This window comes from Lepisosteus oculatus, chromosome 3 (assembly GCF_040954835.1).
Source record: "Lepisosteus oculatus isolate fLepOcu1 chromosome 3, fLepOcu1.hap2, whole genome shotgun sequence".
NCBI classification, from domain to species: domain Eukaryota; kingdom Metazoa; phylum Chordata; class Actinopteri; order Semionotiformes; family Lepisosteidae; genus Lepisosteus; species Lepisosteus oculatus.
Window position 1 is genome coordinate 16676969 of NC_090698.1, and position 26647 is coordinate 16703615.

Here is a 26647-nt window from a genome sequence, read left to right on the forward strand (position 1 = left end):
AATTCCAGAATTGTTGTCTTCCTTTGAGTTCATTCCAAAGCAGCAGTGTCCTTTTTGTAATGCAGAAATCAATGTTTCCAGACTGTTATGAGATCTTACAGTCCCTTGAGAAATCTCTTTTTGAGATCTTCAAGTAACTTTCCTCATCTTTAATTATCCACTTTTCTCAATGTACTGTACTCTATTATTTTGTAAGCCTTTGTTATTTGTAGTAACAAAATCGTCAGGATAAGTTTACTACATAAAAATAAATATCCTAATTGACTAATTAAGGTCAGTGCCTTAAATTTTGGAATATGTAGCGCAGTTTTTAATTTTAACTTGAAAAAGACTTAGAATCTGGGGCTGTGCTAAATTGAAGCTGTAACGCATCCTGTATTGACTACATGTCCCATACAGCACGTCTGCTTTAACGCAACAACTCATGACGTCATGAGTAAGCGCCACGAAACATGTGTGTCATTTAATTTGCGATAGTTTCAAAATAGGTAAGTCAATAAAGTTCAGTTGTACTTGTTCTTTTTCCAGGAGCGATTGTGGTTATTATTGTACTCTGGAGAGAATTGCTATAATAAGAGGAGTGAGATGATTATGCTAAAAAATAATCATGGGTAGTCTCTTACTAACGCTTTGTACTTTGAACTATTGCTGAACGTGAGTTTATGTGAGTTTACGTTTGGACGTTTTAACCTTCCTTGATTCTATATTTGTCAAACATTTCAAATTAAATGACTTCAGGCATTCATGTTAAAAATGACATCTTAACTGAAAAGTTAACTGGAGAAAATACAATAATCGGGTACGACATTTTATTTCCCTGTACCCTTGTATTTTTCTATTTGCTTAGAAGACGCACCGCTATCTAGCGCGACATACAATTCAGGTATTCACACAGCAATAAACTTAATTGTGGTGTATTCCATGGTCTTGGATACTAATTTTAAAATAAAGACAGCCCTAAACACAACATACTAAATAAGCCCTCAAATAGAGATGCCATGAAGAACATTAATTCTCCGTTGCCATACTCTTGCAGAGACGAGACTTCACTCCCAGCATTAAAACCACTGTTAACAGTTGTCTCATCGTACTTAACGCTGGGTAATCTCCTTTATAGAAAATTAATTCAGTGAAAAGTTTGGTTAAAGCCCTATTACTAAAAGTTCTAGTTCCAAAATACAACGTGTTTTGAGAAGTACTTTCCAGTGGAAGAGCTCCAAAATCTCATTGTGTAATGACGGGGTTTCAGTTTCAAAATCCCTGCACTTTCCTCTAAATTCCAGGGTCGATTTTGGATCGACAAAATAGGTATTTTTCCTCTAACTAACTGAAAAAGGGAAGGGTAATCCTTTAAGCCATTCTTCACCCGTGAACCCTTAAATCCGGTTAAAAGGGGCTCTAGAAGTATCTATGGTCATATTATTCTAAAATTGATAACACCTGGAGTTCGATTGTACATTGTGAATCCAACTACTCAGGACAGACACCTTGGTGCCATCTTTTATGTGACCTTTTTCGTTTGAGGCTTATTTTCGACTTTATCTTTTTCTCATTGTTTTTGACAACGCTTGTATATCTTCACATCTGCAGAAACGCTGATGCTTCCTTTTGTCATTTGCAAGCTTGGTTATTTTAATGCAGTTCTTGCTGGTGTTTCCAAACATTCATAATCCTTAAAGGCATTCAGAAAGTCAAATTTCAAGTCAATATCTTAGCAAATTTCATCTTATTCATGATTCATCTGCTTGGATCTTAGCTAAAACAAAAATGTTTGAGCATATATCACCTATTCTCCACAATAGAGAAAAGCAACAACAACAAAATTAACATTTTAGTATTTTAATATTTAATACATTTCATATGTGCAACGGTGACATTTACCTTCATTCAAATTGTTCCACTAAAATGCCCAGCTGAGTAATTGTAAACCACTTTTGATTAAAGAAAAATAAAATATTGTAACGCTTACGGCCGACAGGTACTGTGTAAGAGCCGGCATACCAGAGCAGGTGACGTCACCGCCCTTCCCTGTGATAGCAGGACTACAGCTACTGGGCTGTAGAGAGATCTCTCTTTAGCTCACGGGGCTAGGTCGCTGCAGAGAGACGCGGGAGTCCCGGGTTCGAGCCTCCAGTCGGGATGGGGCCGACCAGATGCGGCAAGGGCGCCCGCCTGAGCCCCCGTTGCGTTACAATATTAATATACTAAACATAACACAGTGCTACTGATTTCATTGCATCCTGCAATAACAATGAATCAAGAACAAAGAGTGGTGCGTTGGCTTTGTGACTAAGGATCTGCGCCTGTGGCTGGAAGGTTGCCAGTTCGTATCCCGCGGTCAGCAGAGGAAACCTACTCCATTGGACCCCTGAGCAAGGCCCTTAACCCCAACTGCTCCAAGAGTGCCGTATAAATGGCTGACCCTACGCTCTGATCCCAAGCTTCTCTCCCTGTCTGTGTGTCTTGGAGAGCAAGTTTGAGTATGCGAAAAGACAAATTCCTAATGCAGAAAAATTGTATATGGGAAAATAGTACTCTTAAAAAAATCCCAGAAGTATTGTAAACCCTGTTTTTACAACATAATTGCACATACTGTCTTTTCTCTGCAAGCAACATCTAATACTAAAGCACAGTGTTCTAGATAGGAATGCTGATTGGCAATCTCATTTGGTACAGTGTGCACTAAACAGAATAAATCTTCATGAAATTACAAAAAAGTACAAATACGTTCTGCCAACTGAAGTGAACACACTTTGCAAGGAAAACTGTTTTTGTTCTAATAGCACTGAATGTTAGAATGGCAGAGGTGGTGCAAATAGCATTCAGGTCAGGGTCCAGGTAAATACAGCACACTCTAAAGGGAACTCTTGAGGTATTGTCATCATTTAGGTTATAATATGTTCTTCACTAAATGAGTTGTGGACAAAAAAAGCTTTGAGGTTCAGACTGTAACAAGCATTCAATTTCATGCTTACTAATTCATGCCTTGCCTGGTTAATGCCTAAATGGCTATTTCTCCAAGATTGCATGCAATACAGTGACCTGTGATCCTTGGGTGAGTTTCAGCTGTGCTAATTCTTCATGTCCCTCACCCAACCAGCATGCGAAAGATAGCCACCTGACAAACCCCTCTTCTTCTGCTCCAGAAAAGGTTCACTCTCAAGTGGCTTAATGTATACGTTTTTTGCTGAACCAGTTAACTTCTTGCGAACTTCAATCATTCTCCCTGTGGCATTAATTATCTTAAAGCAAAAGAGAACTGGGTCACTTACCAAATTAATGACCCAGCTGATGTATGATAATTTGAAGCATTTTAGTATGTTGTTTTAATTATGTGATGCTGAGGTTTTGAGGATGTTTGTTTTTGTACTTAGTGAATATTCAAAAGATTTTATCTTGTGTTTTGAAAATTAAAATATTTCAATGTAGTCCAGCCTGTATAATGACTTTTCTGGAGATTGCAATTTGGTATTGTTACGAATGTAGAGATGTGTGTGTGGGGTTAGTCTAATTCAGATGCCAATTGCAATAAATAGTAAGTCCCTTATGATCTCTGTTATTGGGTCAGGTTTATTGTATGTCTTTCATGGAGTAGGTTTGAAGTCATAGAAGTCTGGCCTATAAAAGATAATGCACACTTGCATAGATGATGCTTTTATCCCTGGAGGAAGCAACAGAGTTTAGAGATGGTGGAAAATTAGACGCCAACCACTCACCTCTTCGCTTCAGTACTATATTAAGGCATCTTTTATGCAAGTCTCCACCTATTTGTAATTCCCACTCAAAGAAGCATTTTGGTTCAGTTCAAGTAGTTGACTTCACCGTTTCACAGGACTCCTTTGTCTGTGTTGTACTGAGTGGTGATCAGAAAACTCAGACTCTGTGCAATAATCCAGATAGGTACTTTTAATACTGCCAAGGCTTGCAGTAACACTCATGATACTAATGTACTAACAGGTTATTTTGTATATACAGTGGATATCAAACGTCTACACACCCTTATTGAAATTTCAGCTTTTGTTGATGTAAAGGCTGAAATCAAGACAAATCTTGTCAGGCCTTGTTTCGCCTTTAAGTGAAAAACAAATTGATCAATTTTAAAAATAATTAAAAATAAAAAAAACATTCAATGTCTTGGTTGCATAAGTGTGACCACCCTTTAATACTTTGTGGAAGAACCTTTTGCTTTGATTACAGCAGTAAGTCTGTTTGGAAAGATCTCTATTACTTTAGCACACCTGGGTTTTGCAATAGTATCCCACTCTTCTTTGAGGAAGAATTTGTATTTCCAAAGCATCTGTTTTTTTAGAGGCATTTTATAGTTTAATTGAATGACTGTAAGTTTATTGATTGCTTTGTGTGTAAAGTACAACAAGCAGTTAACTTTCAACAAGGTTAGACCTAGTGGGGCTGAAAAACAATTGAATTTGTGCTATGAAAATTGAAATAGAATGTTTTTTTTATTATTTATTCATGTTTAAGTATGTGCCTATACACTGTTTACCATTGAGAACTACAGTGTTGATAGAAGAAGTGGTTTTCTTTTGGTAATGCCAATCAGCAAGGATGGTTTTCCTTTGTTTTCAAATCAGGCTAGTTTCTTTTAAAGACAATTTGCTAGAATATGAACTTCAGGATTGGCCTGATTATTCTTCACTGCATTTTAATCACTTTGTTGTTGTTTGCCCTCCTTGGTTGTGATTGGCTGTGTGAAAGGCCCGCAGATAAAAGTTGTTGCTTTGTCAGTATTGTCTGGAGTGAGACGTTTGATTTTGCTCCACTGGAAACAACCTGTTGTACCCACCTTCACTCACTGGGTAAGAGATGTGATGTACTTTCTCCACCTTGAAAAAAATAGGTTTTCCCTTTGCTCTACTGCAAAGATTTATTCTGCCTAGCAGCCCTTTCTAAACTTCTTTAAGTGCTTACAGATCGACCCAGACATATGAAAGACCTTGAGAATTGTGGATTCCCTCTTCTGTCCTTTTGCTATTTTTTTCTTCTCTTTTTCCTTCGGTTATCTCTTTCACATCTCTGGTTGCCTTTTTTTTGCCGTTCTTCCTGTATATTATTGTTGGATTTAAACATTTTGTTTAGGTACTAAGTCTGTCATGCCATGATAATTGAGCACATTTGTTCATTATTGTATACACGTACAGTGCCATGTAATATTTTTTGTTCTTTCTGAAAAACCAATTGAAAATAAACGTTTTGCCCGGCGCGCTGAAGGATTTAAAAGCACTTTTTTTTTCTGCTTGCTAGGCATGGCGTTGGCAGGGGTGCGTGTGATCGAGCTGGCTGGCCTGGCTCCAGCTCCTTTCTGTGGCATGGTGCTGGCTGATTTTGGTGCCAGAGTGATCCGTGTGGACAGGACCCGGACCACCATGGCAATGGACGTCCAGGCCCGTGGCAAACTATCGGTGGCCTTGAATTTGAAGAAGCCTGAAGGTGCGGCTGTGTTGAGGAAGCTCTGCCTCAAGTCAGATGTCGTTCTTGAGCCTTTCCGCAAAGGTACTACTGTCCTTGTCTGGTTGCCCGGCTTTTTTTAAAATCCAAAGCAAGAGCTACAGTAGGCTGGCAAATCTGCAACATTATCATTCCACCCCAGTACTCCATTATGTTAATTCAACAAGAGTCATAGTCGTTGTTTGATCCAGAGTTGTTTAACTCTGGTTCACTGCACATTCAAACAAACCCAAGTTCAAAGTGCTAAATTGAGATGTTAGAAAGTAGCCAACAAAGTGGATTAGAAGAGCTATATGTTATGTAACTACATTTCGCATTTCAGCTATCATGCCTTTGGTAAATCAGTAGTAAACATTAAATACACAGGAAAGAACTGTATTGAAATCATGTTCATATACTGTAACAACAGAGATTACGACATGGTAAGAATATAAAATATTCATTCTGTGATAGATTTTCATTTAAGATTAGATAGGCAGTTGAATTTGCTTTGCAAGGATTTACTCATGGGGACAAAGATGAAAGCCCTGTAAATATTTTCAAGAAATGTTCCGTCAGTTTGATGCATTCCAGGCATAAGACAAAATTACCTTCATTTTTATTATTTGTTAATATTACTATATTATTTACTAAGATTACATTATTATTACTGTATTTTGCATTTGAAAAAGATTCATGATTTCTCTATATATAATTCAGATTTTTGTATTTTTTTAACTCTACTTTGAACTTTGAAGGGAACAAAACAGGAAATCACTGAAAAAAACATGAACAAAGAGAAAAACAGTAACACAGGAGTCTTGTGATTAATTTCAAACATCAGAAGTGGTGAGGAGTTGCGAATTCTGCCACAGGGCTAGTTACTTTCTCTCACGGTTAAAGTCAGCATGTTCTTCAGGTTCAGCATGTTCATGGTCAAGAGTGGTAACTGAAGTACAGAATGTGAATTCTTACACAGTACAGCCACAGAAATCAGCTCCACCTACTGTTTTATACTTGGAAACAGGGTTCACTGTGAGTACAATTTAAAATAATGATAAAAGCACTACTTTGTAAAATTCCATATTACATTAATTTTCCCGAAAATACATGTTGATATGCCATCACTTTTAAATTTGTTTGTTTCCTTGATAAGGTTTCACAGAATTGTGAAATCAGGGAAATATCTAAGGGCAAATTATTTGAAGACCAAAACACCCACAAATTAGTTGGATGAAATATTTGTAGTGCAGTATTTATTTCAATCTAATGGAGACAAGTGCTTTTGTGGAAGGAATGATTGAATGTTCAGACTTGCTTGTTCATCATTTATCCAGCCACTTGCAGTTTGTTTTTCCATTTTAAAATCCTGAGCCATGTCCTATTGTTTAGCTCTGCCACTCTCTCAGTAGCTTTCTCATTTACAGGCACATCTTATTTTTGACATTTTTGCTGTACTGCGTAATATGTAACATAGAGCAAGTTTTTCCTCAAGCTCCTTTCTGCAGATTTGATGGCAGCTAAGTGTATTAGCTATGTAATGCAGGGACTATTGATCTGAGACATGCAGGCCAAAGCCAGGTTGCGACACAATATAATGAGGTACAACTTGTGGTTGGGTTGGTTGACTTTGTACTTTGTTGAGTGGTGTAATGATTTAAGTTGCTGCTGGTTGGTGGCATTAGTTACATCTGCTCATATAATCCTTTTCTCATTCTTTACACAAGATCCTTCTTGGGGAATTTTCACACCATTACAAAAGAGAGCAGTTAAGACATCAGTTCATACCTGCAGTATGGAAATTTATGCAAAATGAGAAATAATCTGGTATAAATGGCTGGATTGGACTGATTTTGAGTTAAGCTAATAGGTTTCAGCAGCAGATTGTTCAGGAGCACAGTGAGGATATCACTTTATTATGCCAATTAAGTTTTAATATTTCTCGAATGAGAATGTCCTTAACAATTAAGAGGATGGCGGGAGCTTTGCCCAGGAGGGATCTAGCTTTGAAGGATGTTTTGAAGGTCTTCCACTTAATTTCCTTGGAGAAAAGGTCACAAGTTCACTTGATCGTTGATAATGCCATTGCATGTTTATTGCAGGGTGCTTTTTATAGGTCGCATTCAAGATTGACTTCTCATCTGCAACTGTGTAGAAGAGAAGAAGTGCATCAATCATTATTAAACAAATGCAAATCCTTACTACATATATGTGTAGATTCATTTCAAAAAGGCGCATTCAGGGTTGTGCTGGACTGTAGCATGTGATTGATGACACCTTTTTTCATCCTGATGATGAAATCTGCAAATTACAAATTTGCATGTGTCAAAATTGTATAGAAAACATCTTGAGTATTACCTTAAATGATTGCTTAGTGGTTAATAGTTCAAGTGTAAAGAATGAGAAAAGGATTATATGAGCAGATGTAACTAACACCACCAACCAGCAGCAACTGAAATCATTACACCACTCAACAAAGTACAAAGTCAACCAACCCAACCACAAGTTGTACCTCATTATATTGGGTCACAACCTGGCTTTGGCCTGCATGTCTCAGATCAGTAGTCCCTGCATTACATAGCTAATACACTTAGCTGCCATCAAATCTGCAGAAACGTCTCAGAAATAGACATTAAATGGAATTAAATATTATTACTAATTACTATTACTATTATTAAGAAGTACTAAGAAGAACTTTTATTGTATGTAGCACCTTTTATGGTATATCATAAAGTTTTACATGTTAGAAATATTAATTTTGAAGTACTGAAGTGAGTCATCTCAATCTGTGGTGTGGTCATGGCCTTTCCTAGCTGATAGCTATGTTTAGAATCTGTACCTTACTTTCCGCTGGCTGAGAAAAACCTGTGGAGTGTTTTTGGCCGATCACCAGCAGATGATTGTATTGAAGCTCATCCTTGCAGGGTTTAGTTGGTTAGGATCCAGTTCAGTGCACTGCTCAGAAGACATATATGGGTTAAATTTTCCTCTCTTGCTTGTTTTGAGTTTCAGTAAGTTGAGAGAAACCAATATGAAATAAAAAGCAAATAAAAAAATGTATAGGTTAAAGCAGGTTTTATACATATTTTATAACTTTTGAATCCTTGTTATTGCAGAAGGTCATTTCAATTCACACAGCAGAATTGTCAATTTTTTTTAATATTAGCCTCTGATTGGGTTCTTATGAGTTGTTCAAAAATACACAATAAATGTGTTATATAAACAATTTCAAATAGTATGGAGAGGCTTTGGTTTCTGAGTATTTAACTTTATACATTTTTCTCCTTTTTATTGTATGTTTCTTATGTAATATTTTCAAAGCATAGAAGACAGCATACAGTATAAGCAAAAAAATGTTTTTCTTGTATTTCTGGAAATTCTTAAGCACATTTGTGCACAACAACTTCACAGTGTCTTGGTTATCTCATAATCCAGAGCCAGCCTCAGATACTTTCAGTAGGCAGAAATATTTGTTATGCTATAGTTCCACAGTTTTGAAATGCTATAATTAAAAAAAGAATGATTATTTTGACATGGATAATTCTTTATTACATTGCATTGTCATCAGCAATGGAGGACTGCTGAATTATAATAATGTCTGAGAACTTTATATTTGTGTTTTATTTTGTGTAATCAGTTGTTTTCTTTTGTGAGAGGCTACATGAGAAGCCCTGTAAAAGGGCACATATGAAGTTGAAAACAGGAGCTTTTCAATCTGTTTTAATTACACTACTTCTTTGCCTGAACTTGATTTGCTTTCAAGACATCATCAGTAATTCTGCTAAATCAAAAACCTATCTCTGGTCTTGCTACTGCTGTTGCAGGTGTACAGATGTATCTGTTGATCAGAAAATGCTTTCCTTGTGATGCAGATGTTCTCTGTAATAGCTCTCTCTATCCTTTGTTGATTAAAACACCTTAAGATCAAACATGGAATCCACACAGTCTCTATGGAATGCAAGGAAAGAAGACATCTGGATGTTTCTTAGAGGTTGTTTCCACACACTTGCAGGCACCAAATGCTTGCTCTTTTCCCTCTTTTTTAACATTTATTCAGTCTGAGCCAAAATAGTCACTTTAAATAGCCCTTAAAAAGCATTCAAATAAAATCTGGATGTTGGCATTTTGTGTCAACTATTTTATTATGCTTTAATTTTGAGAAGTGGAGAGACTCTGGTCTATTTTAGCCCTCCTGACCCACCCCCTTCCACACACACACACACACATCAGCACCTGAGTTCTATTGTGCCCTCTTCTTTTACCGTAAATAAGTCTCCCACAGCAGACCCTGCCGCTCCACTTCTTTCTGGTGGATCAAATACAAACCAAAAGCAAAATAGGCAGTTTGATATTCACACAAAAGGAACACCCACTCACAAAGTGTCATACAGAAATGTTATCGCCTAGAACAGAATTTATCACCTCCGTCCCCTTATTTTTTCCCTAACACAAGAAGCGTCTTATACATAGTTTTTTTAGATTGAGCACAAGCCTAGTATTTGCGTATCTGTCAGAGATGTCCATATTTTTGCATTCTATTTGGGTTAAGATCCAGAAACTTAATTTGTTATTATGAAAGCTAAAGAAGAATGAGTTCTTCCTGTTGTATGTGGGTCTTCTGAAATGATTCTGGAGGTACGATTGCCTAGTTTTTCAGTTTTTTACAATTAGGGCAGTGTATTTCATAGTACGCTATCCTAATTGTAATTTGGTATAATAAATACAGTTTAAATTTAAATTGATTTCTAAAGTAATGCAAATAAAAAATCCTATAGTTCAGCATATAGCCTCTGGTGATCAACTGTAAATCCCAATCCGCCCCTACAGTTTGGTCTAGGATGACACCCATGAAGGGAGTTCCGAGATGAGAGTGGGATAAATTATTATGGAGTGCAGGAAAGGGAAATTCACAGTGTATTTATCTGTGACTTGATCAGACTGCTCTGCATCTGGGTAGATGTAGGGCTTTAAATTGCATTACTCTCTGTTCAGCAGTCTTTGTACGGAAACTAAAATGCATTAGGCCCTTCTCAGAGGCTGTCAGGGAATTAATCACCTAGGCAGGGATCTAGGATCTCCTGGTTTCCAATCTAACTGTAACATCCATTGCCTGTGAAATTTCCAAGACGGACTTAAAAGCTTACCGAGTGCACTTTTGAAAATGTGCAAGCAAATGTATCGTACAGAAAGGCAAAGGCGGGAATTCTGAACCCAGTAATAAGCAATTAAGAGCATGAAAGGGGGAAGCAGTGCCTTACTTTTAACAAGCCATCCCCAGGGATGAGTTATTTGTGTACCTTTGCAGAAATGGGACTGGCGTCTGTAAAATTTTGATCATGGCACTCATTTGTTTGTTCTCTTAATTACGTGAGGTAAAATGAAATCAGGCTCCTGCAATCTTCTTTTTATCCTGAGTTCAGAACAAATTAGTGATGTGTGTAACTTTTGATTGTTCTAATGTGCCCTATTTGTGATTGTTTATGCGGATGACCGGGAGTAGTAAATAAAACTATGGAACATAATAAGTCTTGATGTTTGAAAGTTTGTTTCCCCCTTTATTTTGATTGAGCTGGTCTAATTAAAATTGCAGTGAGCGGATGTTTATGACCTCAATTAATAAGTTATAGCTCTCGCTGTATTTTGCTTATGTATCCTTTTCTCTCTGCGTTTCTAAATCTGTTTCTTTTCCTTGAGCAGAAGAAGTCTATTTGATGTCAGATTCTTGATGCCCGGTGTCCAACTGTAATATGTTTTCAAATCAAATACATAATTATATGTATCAATTTTGAAGAAAATATTTAAATATAGACATTTCTTTTTTGATCTACAGCACTTAAAAATGGCGCCCTTACAAATGCAGTGAGATAATACATATCAATAATGTTAAATAGTGCCAGTACCCAAGAAAAATGTAACTGATTTCAGAAAATGCTGAAATCTATGATGAAATGCTGAAATTTATAATGCTAGTTAAGGTCAAAATGAGCAAATATGGAGGTGTTTTTATCTTTATTCATCTGTTGGGAATATTTCAAGGAATGAAAAGGATCTTTTTATCTGAGGCAGAGTAACACAGATTTGCATTTAAAAACCGGGCTGCTCTTTTATTGTCTTTGTTGAAGGAGTTATGGAGAAGCTGGGACTTGGTCCAGAGGAACTGGTTAAAGAAAACCCAAGGCTGATCTATGCCAGACTGACAGGATTTGGACAAAGCGGATCCTTCGCTACAGCAGCTGGTCATGACATCAACTACCTTGCAATGTCAGGTAAAACAGGCTCATCGGCAAGAGAGGTAATCTCTCAGACACAGGAAAATGCACAAAAAAGTTATCTCCAAGCTATTTGCACCACAGGTACCTAACTGCTTTATTTAATACTAATACTCATGGGGGTGCTGGAACCTATCTAGACAAGCAAGGGGCTCAAGGCAAAATACACCCTGAATGATTTGCTAGTTCATTGCAAGGCACACAGAGGCACAAACACACACACTGACACCAGGGCCAAGTTTTCCAGAAGCCAGTTAGTGTACCATTATGTCTTTGGACTGTGGGAGAAGAGTGGAGGACCCGGAGGAAACCCACATGGGGAGAACATACAAAGTCCACACAGATAGAACCCCAGGAAGTGAACCCTAACCACTGTGCCACCATATCTAGCAACAAAAGAGTTCAGACTAGTTCAGCTTCTGTTGTGTACCACACACATGTTGAAAATACCTTTTTTAGTATTCAGATGGACACTGTCTGCAAGTAATATACAAATACAGAAAGACTGAAAGACGGGACTCATCTTTTTTCACAGAATTTTATACAATACATTAGAAATTGCTTTACATGGACCTGTATATACAGTATATAAATATATTTATATACTGTAACAACCAAGAAGATAACCTCCTGAAAGACTGTAAGAGCCTATCACTTAAATAAATGAACATCATATGCAAATGCTGCATGTTTTACAGCTATCCAAAACAGTATGTATAGTGAATTATCTGGAAAAAGTTGTTAACATGGTTGGAGTGATGGCTAATCCTGTCAAAATGGAATGTGCTCAATGAACATGATTATTGTATTAATTATTGAATGAAGAAATTAACAGAATCAATAACAGATAATTAAAGAATAGTTCATACTAGATATAAGCAGATCCAGCTACTATGGCGATACATAGATGGAGCTTTACTTAATTTATCTTAATCTATTTAAAATGTCCTTTTAAAAATATTATTTTAATGTTATTTGATGTTTAACTAATAACTGATATGGTACTGCACTGGTTAATTAAGAAATTCACAGAAAAACAAATATTTGCTTCTCTCATGCATTTACAGCTTGAGATGTTTTTTTTTTCTGGATAAAAAAACATTTTGACAGATTTGACCCCATTTGCCTTTACCATTTTGAAAAGGTTAATACATTTTCAAATTGTTGTACTATTCCTTTGAGCTTTGTGCTTTCCTTTTGTTTTTGAAGATTATAATTCTGTACTTTTCCGCAGCATAGTATGTAGTGTGTGTAAAATAACACTGACTGTCATCACAGTAGGAACAGTTTGTGTTACTCAGAATAATGAAAAGGGAGCTGGCTTTGTCTTTTCTTGAGCTCTCAAGTTGACACCAATGTGAGGGTGTCCCTTGAGTTTTGCTTCAATATCAGCCAGAGGGCCTCTCTTTTTCTAACCTCATTCAAAGGTTCTGACATGATTAGAGATGCGTAATCCAAAGAGTAGAGTTATAAAACTAATCGCCATATGAGCAAACAACAAACAGGAGCATCTCGGTGCATCACACGTGTATATGTGTATTGATTATTCTTAATGCTAACATAAATAAGATGGAAATATTAAGGGTAATGATATGCACACTCTTTTCAAACTATAAAGTGCCTGACTTGCTTTCACGAAAGAAAGCAGGTCTCTAGAGAGAGGCACAGAAATGTCTGGAACACATAAAGCAGCTATACCCAAAATATTAAGTAGATTTCAGATAAACAATTTACACCGTTTCATATTCTCTTAGAAACACTTGCTATCTTTCTCATTTTCTGGTCGGTTCTCTAAAATAATCTGTGTTGACTGTGTATGGAACCATTACTCTTAGACACCCATTCAAGACATCTTCACCTTCACACGTAGCTAATGATTTCCATTGCAAGAGTTCACATTATGAGCACTTACCTTTGTGAATATAAACTTATAGTTATTACAATTTAAATGTCCAGGTGGATTATTAGTTTAGTTAGAGGTTCATTTAAGCAACTGAAAGTCAAGTTAGATTGATAACTTGTAGCCCTGGACCAAATTCAAACAGTCTGTCTGGGAATGTAGACAGAGGTGTCAGTCCATTTTGGTTTAATCATTTGCATAACTGGAAGACATTAACTGTGCATTTCATATCTCTTCTCATTAGCCTTTTGAGGCTGCCTATAAAACCTGCAATACTATGGCTCGTAGGATCTGACTTGGACATTCCTTCTCTGTGCTTTTCAAAACACGGGTAAAACAAGACAATTCTCTATTACTTAGTTAATATGATTAGTTAATGGTCACATCTGCAGTTTTTCATTTTATGCTAATGTCATAAATTACTTATCTTGGGGCAATGATTCAGATCTCCTTTACAAGGTCTTCACTTTTTTGCTATGGAAGAATTTTAAAGACCAAAGCTGACATTTCTATTTTTATTCATAAAAGTAGAATTCTTCAGTTGTATTTCTCTCTGCATCGAGACAGCAATAAGAATGTGAACTCTAGAAGTAATATGCAGATGCCTCGGGTGAATTGAGGCACAAGAAGTCAAGTGCTTTCAACCATCTGTGAAGGCCAGATATTTCAGCTTAAATGCATGGCCTGGAGCATGTTATTCTTCACTTTAAAAGAAAAATGCAAAATATACATTTACTTAAAATGAAGGGGAGATTATACAGCTTGTTAAGATGCTTTATTTTTTCAAGGTTTTATTTTTCAGGTTGTTTTCTGTAATATTTTAATGACTACCATTGACCGCTTTCAATTACCCTCACTCATTTTTAATTGGAGACAGTTGTCTTATTGAAAGGAACTTGTTAGTGCTGTGAAATACTTTTTATCTTTAGATTTCAATTCTAGATTTGGATCTTAGAGTTTCATTTCATGTGTTGTTATTTAAGACATGCAGCATGCAAGGGTACACACTCCCCCTGTATACAGAGAATTCATTTGACCACAATTTGCAGCTTTCTTTATGAGGTCTCATGACTCCGAGCCTGCAGCACTCAGAAGTCAGCAGACTGCTCTTACTGTTCCTGAGATGCTTCAAAGTAGCATAATGGTGATCTTTGCCATATCCTGCTTTTCAGGATGTTTTCTTGCAACATGTAAAAAAAAATGTCAATTGATATAAACTTGGGTTAGAGATTTTTTCTTTCTCCTTTCAGATATCTGTACTACAAAAACAAAACCTTTTGCAGTGATTCTGCTGGGAGCTGAAAACAGCCCATGTCAGTGGGCCTGTTGTTTATTGAGGCTAACAAAAGCATCCGAGGATTGAAGGCAGATCTTTGTTCACTATCTGGGAATTTTTACTGTAACATGATAGATTTTTTTTATTTCTGAAATACTTTTCAGAATACTATTTTTGCCAGTCTGTTACAAAGAAACTTTTTCCTGTTTAGTAAGGCATTTGGCGGACTATATGTACTCCTCTTATCTGAATCTTGGATCTTCAAATCTGCCAACACAAAAAAATGCACTAAAATGTTGTATGTGTCATTTTATCATTTTCATTATGGTGTTGACATCTGCTTCCAGATTATTTTAAACCTTTTATTGTATTTTAAAGCACCTCAGTTTTGAATCTGCTTTGTTCCCCTGTAGCAGGGGTTTGCTGTTTTGTAGGTGAAGCTTGTAATACAGGTTTAAAGAAAGCAATGCTGCTAGCTCAGTACTTCTGATCAAACGTTGCTATGCTTTGCTAAGTATTAAGTTGATTTTTGCTTCTGCTGATACCAACTCTTCTCTGTATTGTTTTCTTAAGAATTTCTGCCTCAAGCCCACACAGCCACAATGGGCTTATTTTTTAGTAAGAGGAAATAGTAATGAGTCTGTAGCAATGGCCACTCTTCTACGATCACAGCCTAAAATGATCTGATTGTGATCCAAGTGTAACTGATGGCAAAAGTCACAGCTAGAATGCAGTGACTGAAATCAAATCTAAGCTCCTTTTCGTTTTCAATTTTCTTTAATCTTGGTCCATCTTTGCAAGCTAGTCATGCCAGAACTTCTGTGGGGACTAAAGTCACATTTGTCACAATCCTTAAAAGAAAATGTCAGGAGCATACTTGCTCTCATAATCCCCTCCTGACCAGTAGCATTAGAAAAATTTAACTCTTATACCATAAAGCAATTGTTAGACTCACTCCTACTGTGGTTTTTTTACCTTTAAAAAATGTGATAGTACTATAGGGTAGAGCACCTTTGAAGTTTTTTAGTCCACAATCATTGTAGTATTAGTGATGAGAAGTGTTGTGGGAGTCTGAAACAAACTATCCATCCATGTTGTTGAAACCAGTTCCCTGTCTTATTTCAAGAATTGGACGGATGAGATCCTTGGTTCAGTTAACTACTGAGATCCAAACAAACTAGATGGTACAAATGGCCTCCTCTTGTTTGTAATCATTCCTAGGATCCTATGTTCTATGTAAATAAAATCCAAAAATGTAATCTAAGCAATCAATGCAGTTCGTATCTGTTAGGATGGATTACAGATAATTTGTAGATCCTATTCAAACTAATATTGTGGATTACATGTTAACAACACATTAATTAGCTACTAATCACCAAACAAATTAGATGGAATGAATGGCCTCCTCTCCTTTGTAACTCTTCTTATATGCTTATAAATGCATTCAGGTTGTCCTTCCAGCAGCCACTGAAGGTGGGCCTTGCCAGTAGTTCTGTTTTCTCCTTAACTCAGCAGATTCTGCAAACGCAGGAACTGTCACTTTACTCTCCTTACACTTCATCAGATTTAAGTTTCCAAAATGATGATGATGAAATACTCTAAGGCTCCACAGTGAAATAACAAAACACAAAGTTGCATCTGGAAAATAAGAACAGGTATGCTAAAATTACGAAGTCCCTTTTTGTACAGCAATGTGGATGCATAGAATAAGCTGCTTCTGACGTTGATTCTCTGAAATCCTTAAATAAATAGATGGATGAAATTCTGGGATTAATTAGATACTGTACAACTGTAGCAGTCAACCCTTCTGCTATATATGGCCTCCTTTTGTCATGTTTACTGAGTTACAAATATCAGGGAGCCTTAAAACGATCTTGGCAGGGTTTTCTTTTTCTGATTATCGGGTTTTGATGTTAAATTACAGGTTCTGCTGCATGCTAGAGCCTTGGCTCACTTTGTAAATATGTTGATGTTTAGTCACAGATCAGCAACGGACCCTTTTTTTATCCTGGTTACATAAAAGATTTGTGTGACTCTTTGATGCGCTTGATGTGCAGGTTTAGTGCTCCTCGTCATTTGCCTTTCTCACCCTGACTCAGGTTTGCTCTCGAAGCTGGGCAGGAGCTCGGAAAATCCCTATGCCCCCCTCAATCTGGTGGCTGACTTTGCAGGAGGAGGGCTGCTGTGCGCAATGGGCATTGTCCTGGCGCTGTACGAGAGGACCCGATCCGGGAGGGGGCAGGTGATTGATGCCAGTATGGTAAGTGACTTTTTGAGCTGTCTTCTTCAGAAAAAAGAACAAATTGGTGTTTAAAATCCTGTGGACAATGGCACCATGTGTATGCCCCATTATAAGCAGCACCCAGACAATTCACTCACTGCTCAGAACCTAAGCCAGTCGTTTATGTAGAGCTCTCTAATGCTTGGGTCCATGGTACCAAGGAATGGAAGAAGGAGACTTGGGCTGCGCCAGCTGAAGCACTTAAATTGTTAACACACAGTACTTCTGTCATAGCTGTCTATTACTTATCTAAGCAGACACTTAAAGAGGATACCACTGATTATAGGAGTCTGTGCTCTTTTATTGTGTTGTATTTCTGTTAGGATACAAAAATAAGCTATGCAAGGTTTGGTGTGACACCTACTTGAACAGCACTGGGTTGTAGCATTGACCAAACTGGGTTGAGTGGAGTATCCCCTGGCAGCACAGAGTTTATGTTTTTCAGAGATTCCCAAAAATTATGTCCCACCAAAAAAAAAGATCCCACCATCAGTTTAAATCCCTGAAGTTATAAGAGGTAATATAATGCTGAGATTAAATCAAATTGTCAGTCTTGGTACCAAAAAATCTGTTTGTTGGCACACTACACCTCAATATTCAAATTCAGTGTCTTAGTATGGGAGAAGAAAATTATAGTAGTACATTTTTATGAGATTTTAACTGGCATTCTGTCTGCCTGCAGTCTCTACATACAGTGGATTTAGTTTTCTGTCTATGTGTAGTCCTGGTTGCTAAAGCTGATGTCTGCTAAAAGTCTATCCACACTGATTGAGCTTGTCTTTCCTGACATTCTCATTCCCTGTTCAGTCTGCATAATGTCAGGCTATGTGATAGTATCATGGCTATCATGCTGCTTTCCAAAGCTGGCCTTAGGCACATATCTGAAGTACATGTTTAGCCTACTTGAGTGATCAGACTATGATACTTGTTGGATAGATTTCAAAGACATTGCTGGTCTGAACTCTGAGAAATACGTGACTCTGTAACCCACTCACTACCTCAAAGAACCACTGCTCTTTACAAGACTGTACGTTTGTCAAGCAGCACTCGGTTTATTTCTGTCCGTCAAGTTAAAGACCTATAATGAGCATTGCAACACTTCTATAGTGCTTTTTTGCAGTACAGCATCAGGTTTGTGTCTCAAAGTAAGTGGAAGGAGAGATATTAGATCCATTTCAGGAATTAAATGTTGCAAAGCTGTTTTAATGCTGCAAAGTGGTTCTAAGCCCTATGTGGGACCTCAGCCTGGTTTTCTGAAAGTTTTATACACACACTACTGCCATTGTAAAAATACTTTTCCTTCTTGCAAGGCTGTAAATATTTGTTTTAAGCAGAATTCTTCTCTAACTATTGAAGATTTACAAAAAAAGGCTTTGACAGATTGTTCAGCTTGCCCTAATTTTAAAGATATAGCAACTTTTTTAGATTTACCCACAAAACCACATACTTTCGTAATACAATTATTGATTTCCATACTACTTGGTTGAAATAACTACAGAAATTACTTTTGTTTCAAAATAGTATTAACTCATTTTGGAAAAGAACATATTTTCTTAAATGTGTTTATTTTACGGACTTTATTCATTTGAAACGAGATCAAATTTTGCCTTTGACTAAAAATACCATCATTGACCAATTGTGTTACAGGAAGTAAGGGAATTTGCATGATTGTTTTTCACTACATGTTGCTTTGTAATGTTTTATGAATGCCTCTGTGGTATTTGGGAATTTATTTTTGTTTATGCTGAATGCATTATCTCAATTCTCCAGATCATTATGAACATTTTCCTGTCCTTAAAAAAAACATTGTGACTTTGAAAACATTGTAAACATTGTGTCTTAATCATCTCACAGGAGTGTCAGTGCTTTGGTGTATGTGGCTGAAGAGATTGTAATACCTACTCAGAGTGACATGTAGACATTGTTTCGGGATCCCCAAGTTGATCTACTTTTGAAGTTACAGAAATTTGCAGATGACCTCAATATCAAATTATAAATGTATAATATTAATGTTGACATTTTAAAAAATGAGGCTTTTTAAAATGTACAGCTCTTGTTGGAAATATACAGGTTCTTGCCTCAGAGTATGAAATTTGTTGATACATCAGGTGCTGGTGCTTATTATTTTGCCATTGCAATTAAAAATAAACAGTACTGTATTAGTCATTGATAGTTTCTGAGAATCATTAAAACTGCAGTCTAAGCCAGAATTTCCTGGGGAACAAGGAGTACAAAGTGGCTTCAGTGCAGAGCAATGATACATTGAATCAGTTGCAGTAATTAGATTTATTTATTTATATATTATTAAATTATTTATTATTTAATAAGAAGTTATTATTTTTTTAATCTGAAGGCATTAAGACCTATGGAAGGTGCTGTGTATGTGACGGATTTATAGTTGTACGTTTTTGCGTCTTTCAAGTCCAGACATCACATGTTGTAACATAGGTACTGTACTTGGAAGCATCGACTGCACTCCTGACATTGTCATTGAGTTTGCTATTGTAGTTTTGATAAAATAAATCATTATCTTATTCAAGCAGAAGAAAAGAAAGAATCGCCAGAAGAGACAAAACAGGGATGGCAGTGAATGTGTTTCAACATTAGACAAAGTTGTGACAGTAAAATGATGATAAAATATTAGCCATGATAGTAAAATGCAGGCCACTACAACAAAGTAGGAAAGTAGGGTTGTGACACGGAAAAAAAGACTTTGTATTCATTAGTTCAAATGGGGTATGACACAGCAGAAAACCATCTCCTCAATTAATGTGAGATAAAATTTTAGAACAAGCCGTTTTCGATCTCAAAGAATAGCTAGTGACTTCTTTTTCTCAGTGTTTCACTCAGTGTGCTAAATTTGTTTTCACCTTTGGCCATGCTACAATCACTAAGAGAGGTCCGAGCCATCAGAATGGATTTTACAGGCACTTACAGGATTTACGCTTTCTCTTCTTGACCATCTGCCAGTGGCACAGCATTTTAGAGCATTTCACATGCAATACAATAGGCATGCTAATAATAAAAGCAGTGATAAATTATACTGATATCCATTAAAAGTGTAACAAATACTATTATTTCCAAAACTCAATGGCTATTTTTAATACCTGTAGGTACGTATTATATATAGTGGTTCATGATGTCACATGAAGATAAAATATGTCTACAAATTAATTTCTGTCCTATCACGTCTGTTCTGAGGAGGGGGTCCATTTACACTTCGAGACACAGGAGTCTGACCCTGAGTGTGCTATGTCAATGCTTTGAAGAATCATCTTAAAAAATTAAATCTTCTGGGAGTTTAATGATGTGTGCATAGGACTGGTGCATTAGTGTGTGTTTGTATGCAGTTTAGCACTATCATTCCAAAGCCTGTTTGATTTCACAGCCAGGAGCAGAACGACATAAGACAGTTTCTCTCTTGCTCAATTTGGCATTTAGTTAAACCCTTGAGATCTCTTTTCTTGTGTTTATCATTTACACACAATTACATCCATATTGGAGTGTTCTACACTTCTGGCTCTTAAATCTTTTTTTTCTCTCTTCCATTCCACCAGAGCTCTTAATTAGTATAGAATTATTCACATAACTGAACCAGTTTAACCTTTTCCCAGGTTTCAGTCAGGTACTGATCTAAAGCATGCAGGATTGTGTCCCTCGAGGACTGGATCTAAAAAAGAGCCACCATGTGAGTCTAAGAAAGCTGTTCTGCAGTATACCATTCTTTGTGGGCTATCATTGTCTCTGATTGTTTGTTAAACGTCAACAGCCTTCACTGGCACTTCCCTGAAATGTCCTTTAATGTATAGTTTTGAAATTAATAAAATATTTTTGTATTCACTTCTAAGAGTCACTTCCAAGGGTGGCTGCTAGATGGCACTGAAATCTGTTTTGTGAAGTCCATCCAAAATTATAAATAAGACGTTTGAGGTAGGAGGTTTGGGATTGTCATACAGGGATGTATGGGCCAGTGTAGTGTTACCATTTAATAGGGAAATGTAAATAATCTTTATTCTATCTGGAATTGACAGGAAAATCAATAGAACAGCAGCCTATGAACAGCTGAATATAAGTGTGTAGTCTATCATCTGTTCTGTAGGTGTTTCCATAAAGGAATCCAAATTAATTGAAAACACACAAGCTGACACAAAAATATACTGTAAAATACTGTCTTATCATTCTTGAGCTTTACCACTTGCTTACCTGCAATAAAGCTTCCAACATGTTGAAAACTATGTGTGATTTCTGGATAAGTGCTGTCATTTTTACAGTTTCTACAGATTTACTCCGTGCTGTGAGAATTGGTTTTCAGTGACACACTACAGTTTGAAACACAATGGAACACAAGACTGAATGCTTCTGGCTATAAACTGAAACCCCATTTTGTTCTCTGGGCCTCGAGTCAAGATTACCAATTGTGGGTTTTCCATCTGCAGCGCAATATCAAGTAATGGCTGTAGTTGCTTTCTCAGGCAGAAGTCCTATATCAGTCAGTAGCACCTAAATGGGATCTGTGTAGTTACAGCACCAAAATCCCATTGCATAGTGCAATTATCAGAAGCGGACATATAATACATTAAACTGAAGTTCAAGCACTGATGGTCAGTTCTTTTTTTTTTCAAAACATGATTTAAGATTCCTATTTTGTTGAATTATTTGTTGAGAATTGTTTTTATTATGAAGCATTTACCTTGCATATTGTGTTGAGTATTTAAACTTATAGTGTTGATAATATTGTTATTGGTAATGATGATAATAATGCTAATTATAATAAAGATGAAGAATTAAAAACACTTTCCAAAACATTTGACTCCCCGGTGAGTTTTTTCCTATGATTTTACGTTTCATGTTTCTGATTCTCTTGTTGCACTGCAGGTGGAAGGAGCTGCCTATGTGGGATCTTTTATCTGGAAATCCCAAAACCTGGGCCTTTGGAACAGACCCCGAGGTCACAACCTGCTGGACAGTGGGGCTCCATTTTATGAGACCTACGAGACAGCAGATGGGAAGCACATGGCTGTGGGGGCTATTGAACCTCAGTTTTATAATGAGCTCATCAAAGGTGCGTTGTTTTCTGTCTCTTCTGCACTTCTTTCCTTTTGGCTGGCTACTGATGAGGTGTGACAATGCTGGTCATGATGAATATTTGATGAACAAATAAAGAACAAGTGATTGAAATAAAATCTTATACACTATAAAAAGGTACCTGAAGTGTTTTCCTCCCCGTTGTAATTATTACTTTATTCATAATATGAGTAGGTAGTCCTGTAGAATTTGGGCTCTGTTGAAAGGATACATGAATGGAAATAAATGAGTAAAAAGCAAAATTGAAGGCAATTAAGCACTGCAGCACTCCAGGAAGATTTATGGGTCTCTTTTGTGGGGTTCAGTTTTGACAACGTCTTTCATGAAATTCCATGCTATTCATGATTCACACCCTGCAGTCTTAAACAATGTTTATGGCATGGGTAGGAATTCCACGCGCTCTGTTTTTTCTGTCTTTCTTTGTCCATTTACACCCCCTGAGGAAAAAAAGAGTAGCATGTTTGAGGTCATTTGATTTTTTTTAGACAAATTGAATGCTTCTCTCTTGTATTTTAAATAAATGTTTTTAATAATAGGTTGTTTTGAACACTGTCCACTAAATAATTTTAGCTATGTACTGTATGTTTCTATGACAATAATGTCAAATGGTTTTGCCTCTCTTTTTGGCTCAGTTCAACTGCATAGCCAGGTATCAACTACACATTTAAAAAAAAATATATATATTATGCAACATTACATGGACTGCAGTGTTTTTAATATAGCAAAGTCCATTTCAAATTCCGATTTTTGGGAAGTAACTTCAGTCAGATTTGCTTCACAGCATGGGACAGAAGTTAAGAAGGTGCCTTTGAAGTTCTGACAGGTATTTTTCACTGAACCAATTACAAGATGCACTGTTATCCTCTGAGACCTGTTCTCTAAAAAAAGGCCCAAAGCTTAGGATGTACTGTATTATTGTAGGTTTTTATTCCCCAAACTGTGAAGTCAACTTGTTCATCTTCCTTTTTCCATGTGCTTACAGTAATAAAGTGTATAGACCACTAAAAAAAGAAGACTAATTGTTGCACATATGTCCCACCATCCCACACCTTTATTATTCTCTTCTCACCATTTCCCATTTTTCATAAATTTTACGAGTCCAAATGAAATTGACATTATATTGCAGATATTGATCTACCGAACTGATTTACCCTGATTTGCAAGTCAGAGAAATTCTGCAAAATATGTTGGTGTAAAGCTCTTCACAAAAAAGATCCCCACATCCAGTGATAAGGCTGTCCATTCAAATGAGGCAAAAAATATACACTGCCTGGGTATCATACACACAGAAACTCATTTCTGTCCTGTACAAATGAATCCCATATTAGAAAAATAATTAGTATGGAGAGGTCCTTAAAAATCCTCCATAGCCCTGGCTCTAACAAAGTAGTTGCAAGTCTGAATTTTCTAGGGCAGAAGTTTAAAAGGATTTGTTTACTTCTGAATACCTTTCAGCAAATGTCTTCCTCTAATTATTCCTTTTCCTCCTCTAAATGTCTTCCTTCCAGGTCTCGGCTTGGATCCAACTGAATTACCTCTGCAAATGAGCGTCTCCGACTGGCCAGAGCTGAAGAGGATTTTTACAGAGACCTTTGCCAGCAAGACGCAGGCAGAGTGGTCCAAGATTTTTGATGGCACGGATGCCTGTGTGACACCCGTGCTTTCCCTAGAAGAAGTCAGCTCCCACCCACACAACAGGGAACGGGGCTCTTTCATCAAAGATGCACAGGGAGAGGTCAGCCCCCGGCCAGCCCCCCTCCTCTCTCGCACCCCAGCCTCCCCCAGCTCCAGCAGGGACCCTTTCATAGGCGAACACACGCGGACTGTCCTGGCCGAGTATGGCTACAGCTCCGCTCAAATCGACAGCTTGCTGTCTGCTGGAGTGATAGAATGCAAGTCAAAGTCACGCCTGTAGCTCATTCTCACATGGATGGGATACGATGCCCAGCCAACAGTCTGTTGTGATCTAGGCAAAACAAATGGCACTCATTAAAATGTCCTTACAAACACATCAGTGGTTAAATGGATAGTTCTCAATATATGTGCTTCTGAAAACTGTTGCATGCAGAAATGAAAACAAATTTGGAAACAAGAATGGTTTGTGGATGACATGGTCTCTTGATACTGAAGTAAAAATGATGAAGACATTAAGATATAGAAAAAAATATTGTTCAAATGTTGATTAATTGTAACAAACAATACTTTATTCTTAAAATAGAATTTCTCTTAGTACCTTACTCTGTAAAAACCTTTCAGAATTAATTTTGACCATTTCTGTGTAATCCTGTGGTTGTTCTTTCAGTTACATTTTTAACCATTAAACTACAGTGATTCTTTGTAAGATGTAATTTTAGATTGTTTCCTGTAACTTATCAATACAATTATATGAAATTGCTTATGTGTTTTTAATACAGTATGTAGAATGAAAGCTGTCTGCAGTAAATGGGAGCATAGCAGGTCCCTTTCCTGGGAATGCGTTTTATGATACAAATTTGAACACAGTATATAATCTCAAAATAAAAATAGCAACCCAGCAGATGGTAACTACACCTTAGTTTTTTTTTATATTTATAAGTGACAAAATCAAAAGAGATGTTTTTGATCACAGGTGTACATTATCACTATATTAATGTTAAGTTACATATAAAATCCTTTGATTTGCACTACTTGATTCAAAAGGTCCCAAATGTTCTGATTGGATTATCTGGCTGTTTTACGTATTTCCCTGACATTTATGTGTTTGGAAGACATTTGAAAATACTGATCTTTCTTTTAGTTTTTCAGAATTGCAATGAGTGTGGTGAGAGTGCCTCGGTAATGTGATTTGCCAACTTCAAGCAGAATTGTGTTTTTCCTTAATCTATGTAAAGGTTAAGGATTATACAGGACAGTATCTTTAAGCATTGCAGAGGTGAATTATTTATCACCCACAGCAGTAAATTAAGCACCTAAATCACCTTGTAGGGTCATAGATGAAAAGAATTGGAGAGTTGATCACAGAGGAATGTGTACATTTTGCACTGTAAATGCAATTACGTGTTAATTGTTGGGTGGTGTGAGTAAAATGTAAAAATGCGTGGTATATCATTTGTGTCTGTTTGGGAGGTAGGTTGTGTCAGATTTTTATCTTCATCAGTGAGATTTTCTTAGGCCAAAGAATCTTTCATTTCAGACTGAGTAAAGACACAATGGGGGCAGACCTAATCTATAAGTGGCAAAAAGGAAGGCTTTTAAGTTTTTCTCTCTCAAACAAGTGCTATACACAAAGAAATTGTGGAATTAAAAAATCACCCCATTAAACATTTAGTATGTGGCTAAATTCATAACCTGCAAATAGTGTTTTATGGGGAAATAAGTTTTCTATGACAAATGATGAATTTATACATAAAACATAACAGGTGCTAACATGCAGTTTTTAATAACACATATGCACCCTACAAAACCCAGACTGTGAGTTGTAAAAAGGTTTTGAATATCCTTCATATTTGAATATTTTGTACTACCCTGATATGACTATGGTGAGACTCATGATAAAAGCATGACTTCATGCTAATCCACTGTGAATTAATCTCGAATATCAAACCCATTTTACCCCAGTGATAAAGCGGGATTTACTGTACATGATTGCCTCTAGGATTATAACTCTAGTATGACTTGAGCTGCACTGCTTTAAAATGGGTTTTTCAAACCAAAGAAATGCGTTGCTTCTAGGATAGGAGTTTTAGAAAATGATTGGAAATACAGTACATAAATTTAGTTTTGGATCTTTAGTAAGCCGATGGTGCTTTTATATTATTTCGTTAAGCAGGCATCCTAAAGTAACACAATATACTGTAGTTGCATATAGTCAATACAATGAATGTATAAGCAACATTCATATTACAATAAAACAAATTAAATACAATAAATTACGAACAAAATTGAAAACCAGTATTCAGACTAGTAGTCATGTAGTGACGATATTCTCGCAACATATTCTACTTTTAATGGCACTCAACAATTGAAGTTTTTATTCCCTTTACATACGTTTACATTTGTAATTCCTCCCTTTTAATCGCTCTCAACCTGAAATCCTCAATTACCCCAACTGTTTACTTTTTCTGATCGGTAGGAGAATGAGAATTGTCATTTGACTTTAATCTGTTCAAATTAAGTTACCATACTTCTAATTTACAGACGAATGCATCAATTAAAAACACGGGCAGCAGAAATAATCACAAAATGTATTCAGCGCCAATTATGTTTTGAATCCAACCAATAAACTGCGAAATCGAATACATACTGTACCCAGCGACAATGTGATTCATGGACACATGAATGTGTTTCAATTTTTTGGAGAAAAAAAAACTGTAGTGTTTCAAATGTGTCCTTTAAACGGACTACAGGGCCCG

At 36.6% G+C, this 26647-nt stretch overlaps 1 protein-coding gene across 2 annotated transcripts; it reads left to right on the forward strand.

The window, feature by feature from the left end:
• Positions 1 to 421: 421 nt before the first annotated feature.
• Positions 422 to 25338, forward strand: amacr (alpha-methylacyl-CoA racemase). 2 transcript variants are annotated; one of them, XM_006627236.3, is made up of 6 exons: positions 422 to 488; positions 5263 to 5511; positions 11568 to 11711; positions 16990 to 17150; positions 22047 to 22233; positions 23765 to 25338. In XM_006627236.3, the coding sequence occupies exons 2-6, from the start codon at positions 5265 to 5267 to the stop codon at positions 24169 to 24171; spliced, it is 1146 nt and encodes a 381-aa protein (XP_006627299.2). In that variant the 5' UTR covers positions 422 to 488; positions 5263 to 5264; the 3' UTR covers positions 24172 to 25338. The 2 variants fall into 2 exon arrangements, with proteins under 2 accessions (XP_006627299.2, XP_069043056.1); XM_069186955.1 differs by having other exon boundaries at positions 5263 to 5448.
• Positions 25339 to 26647: the final 1309 nt, after the last annotated feature.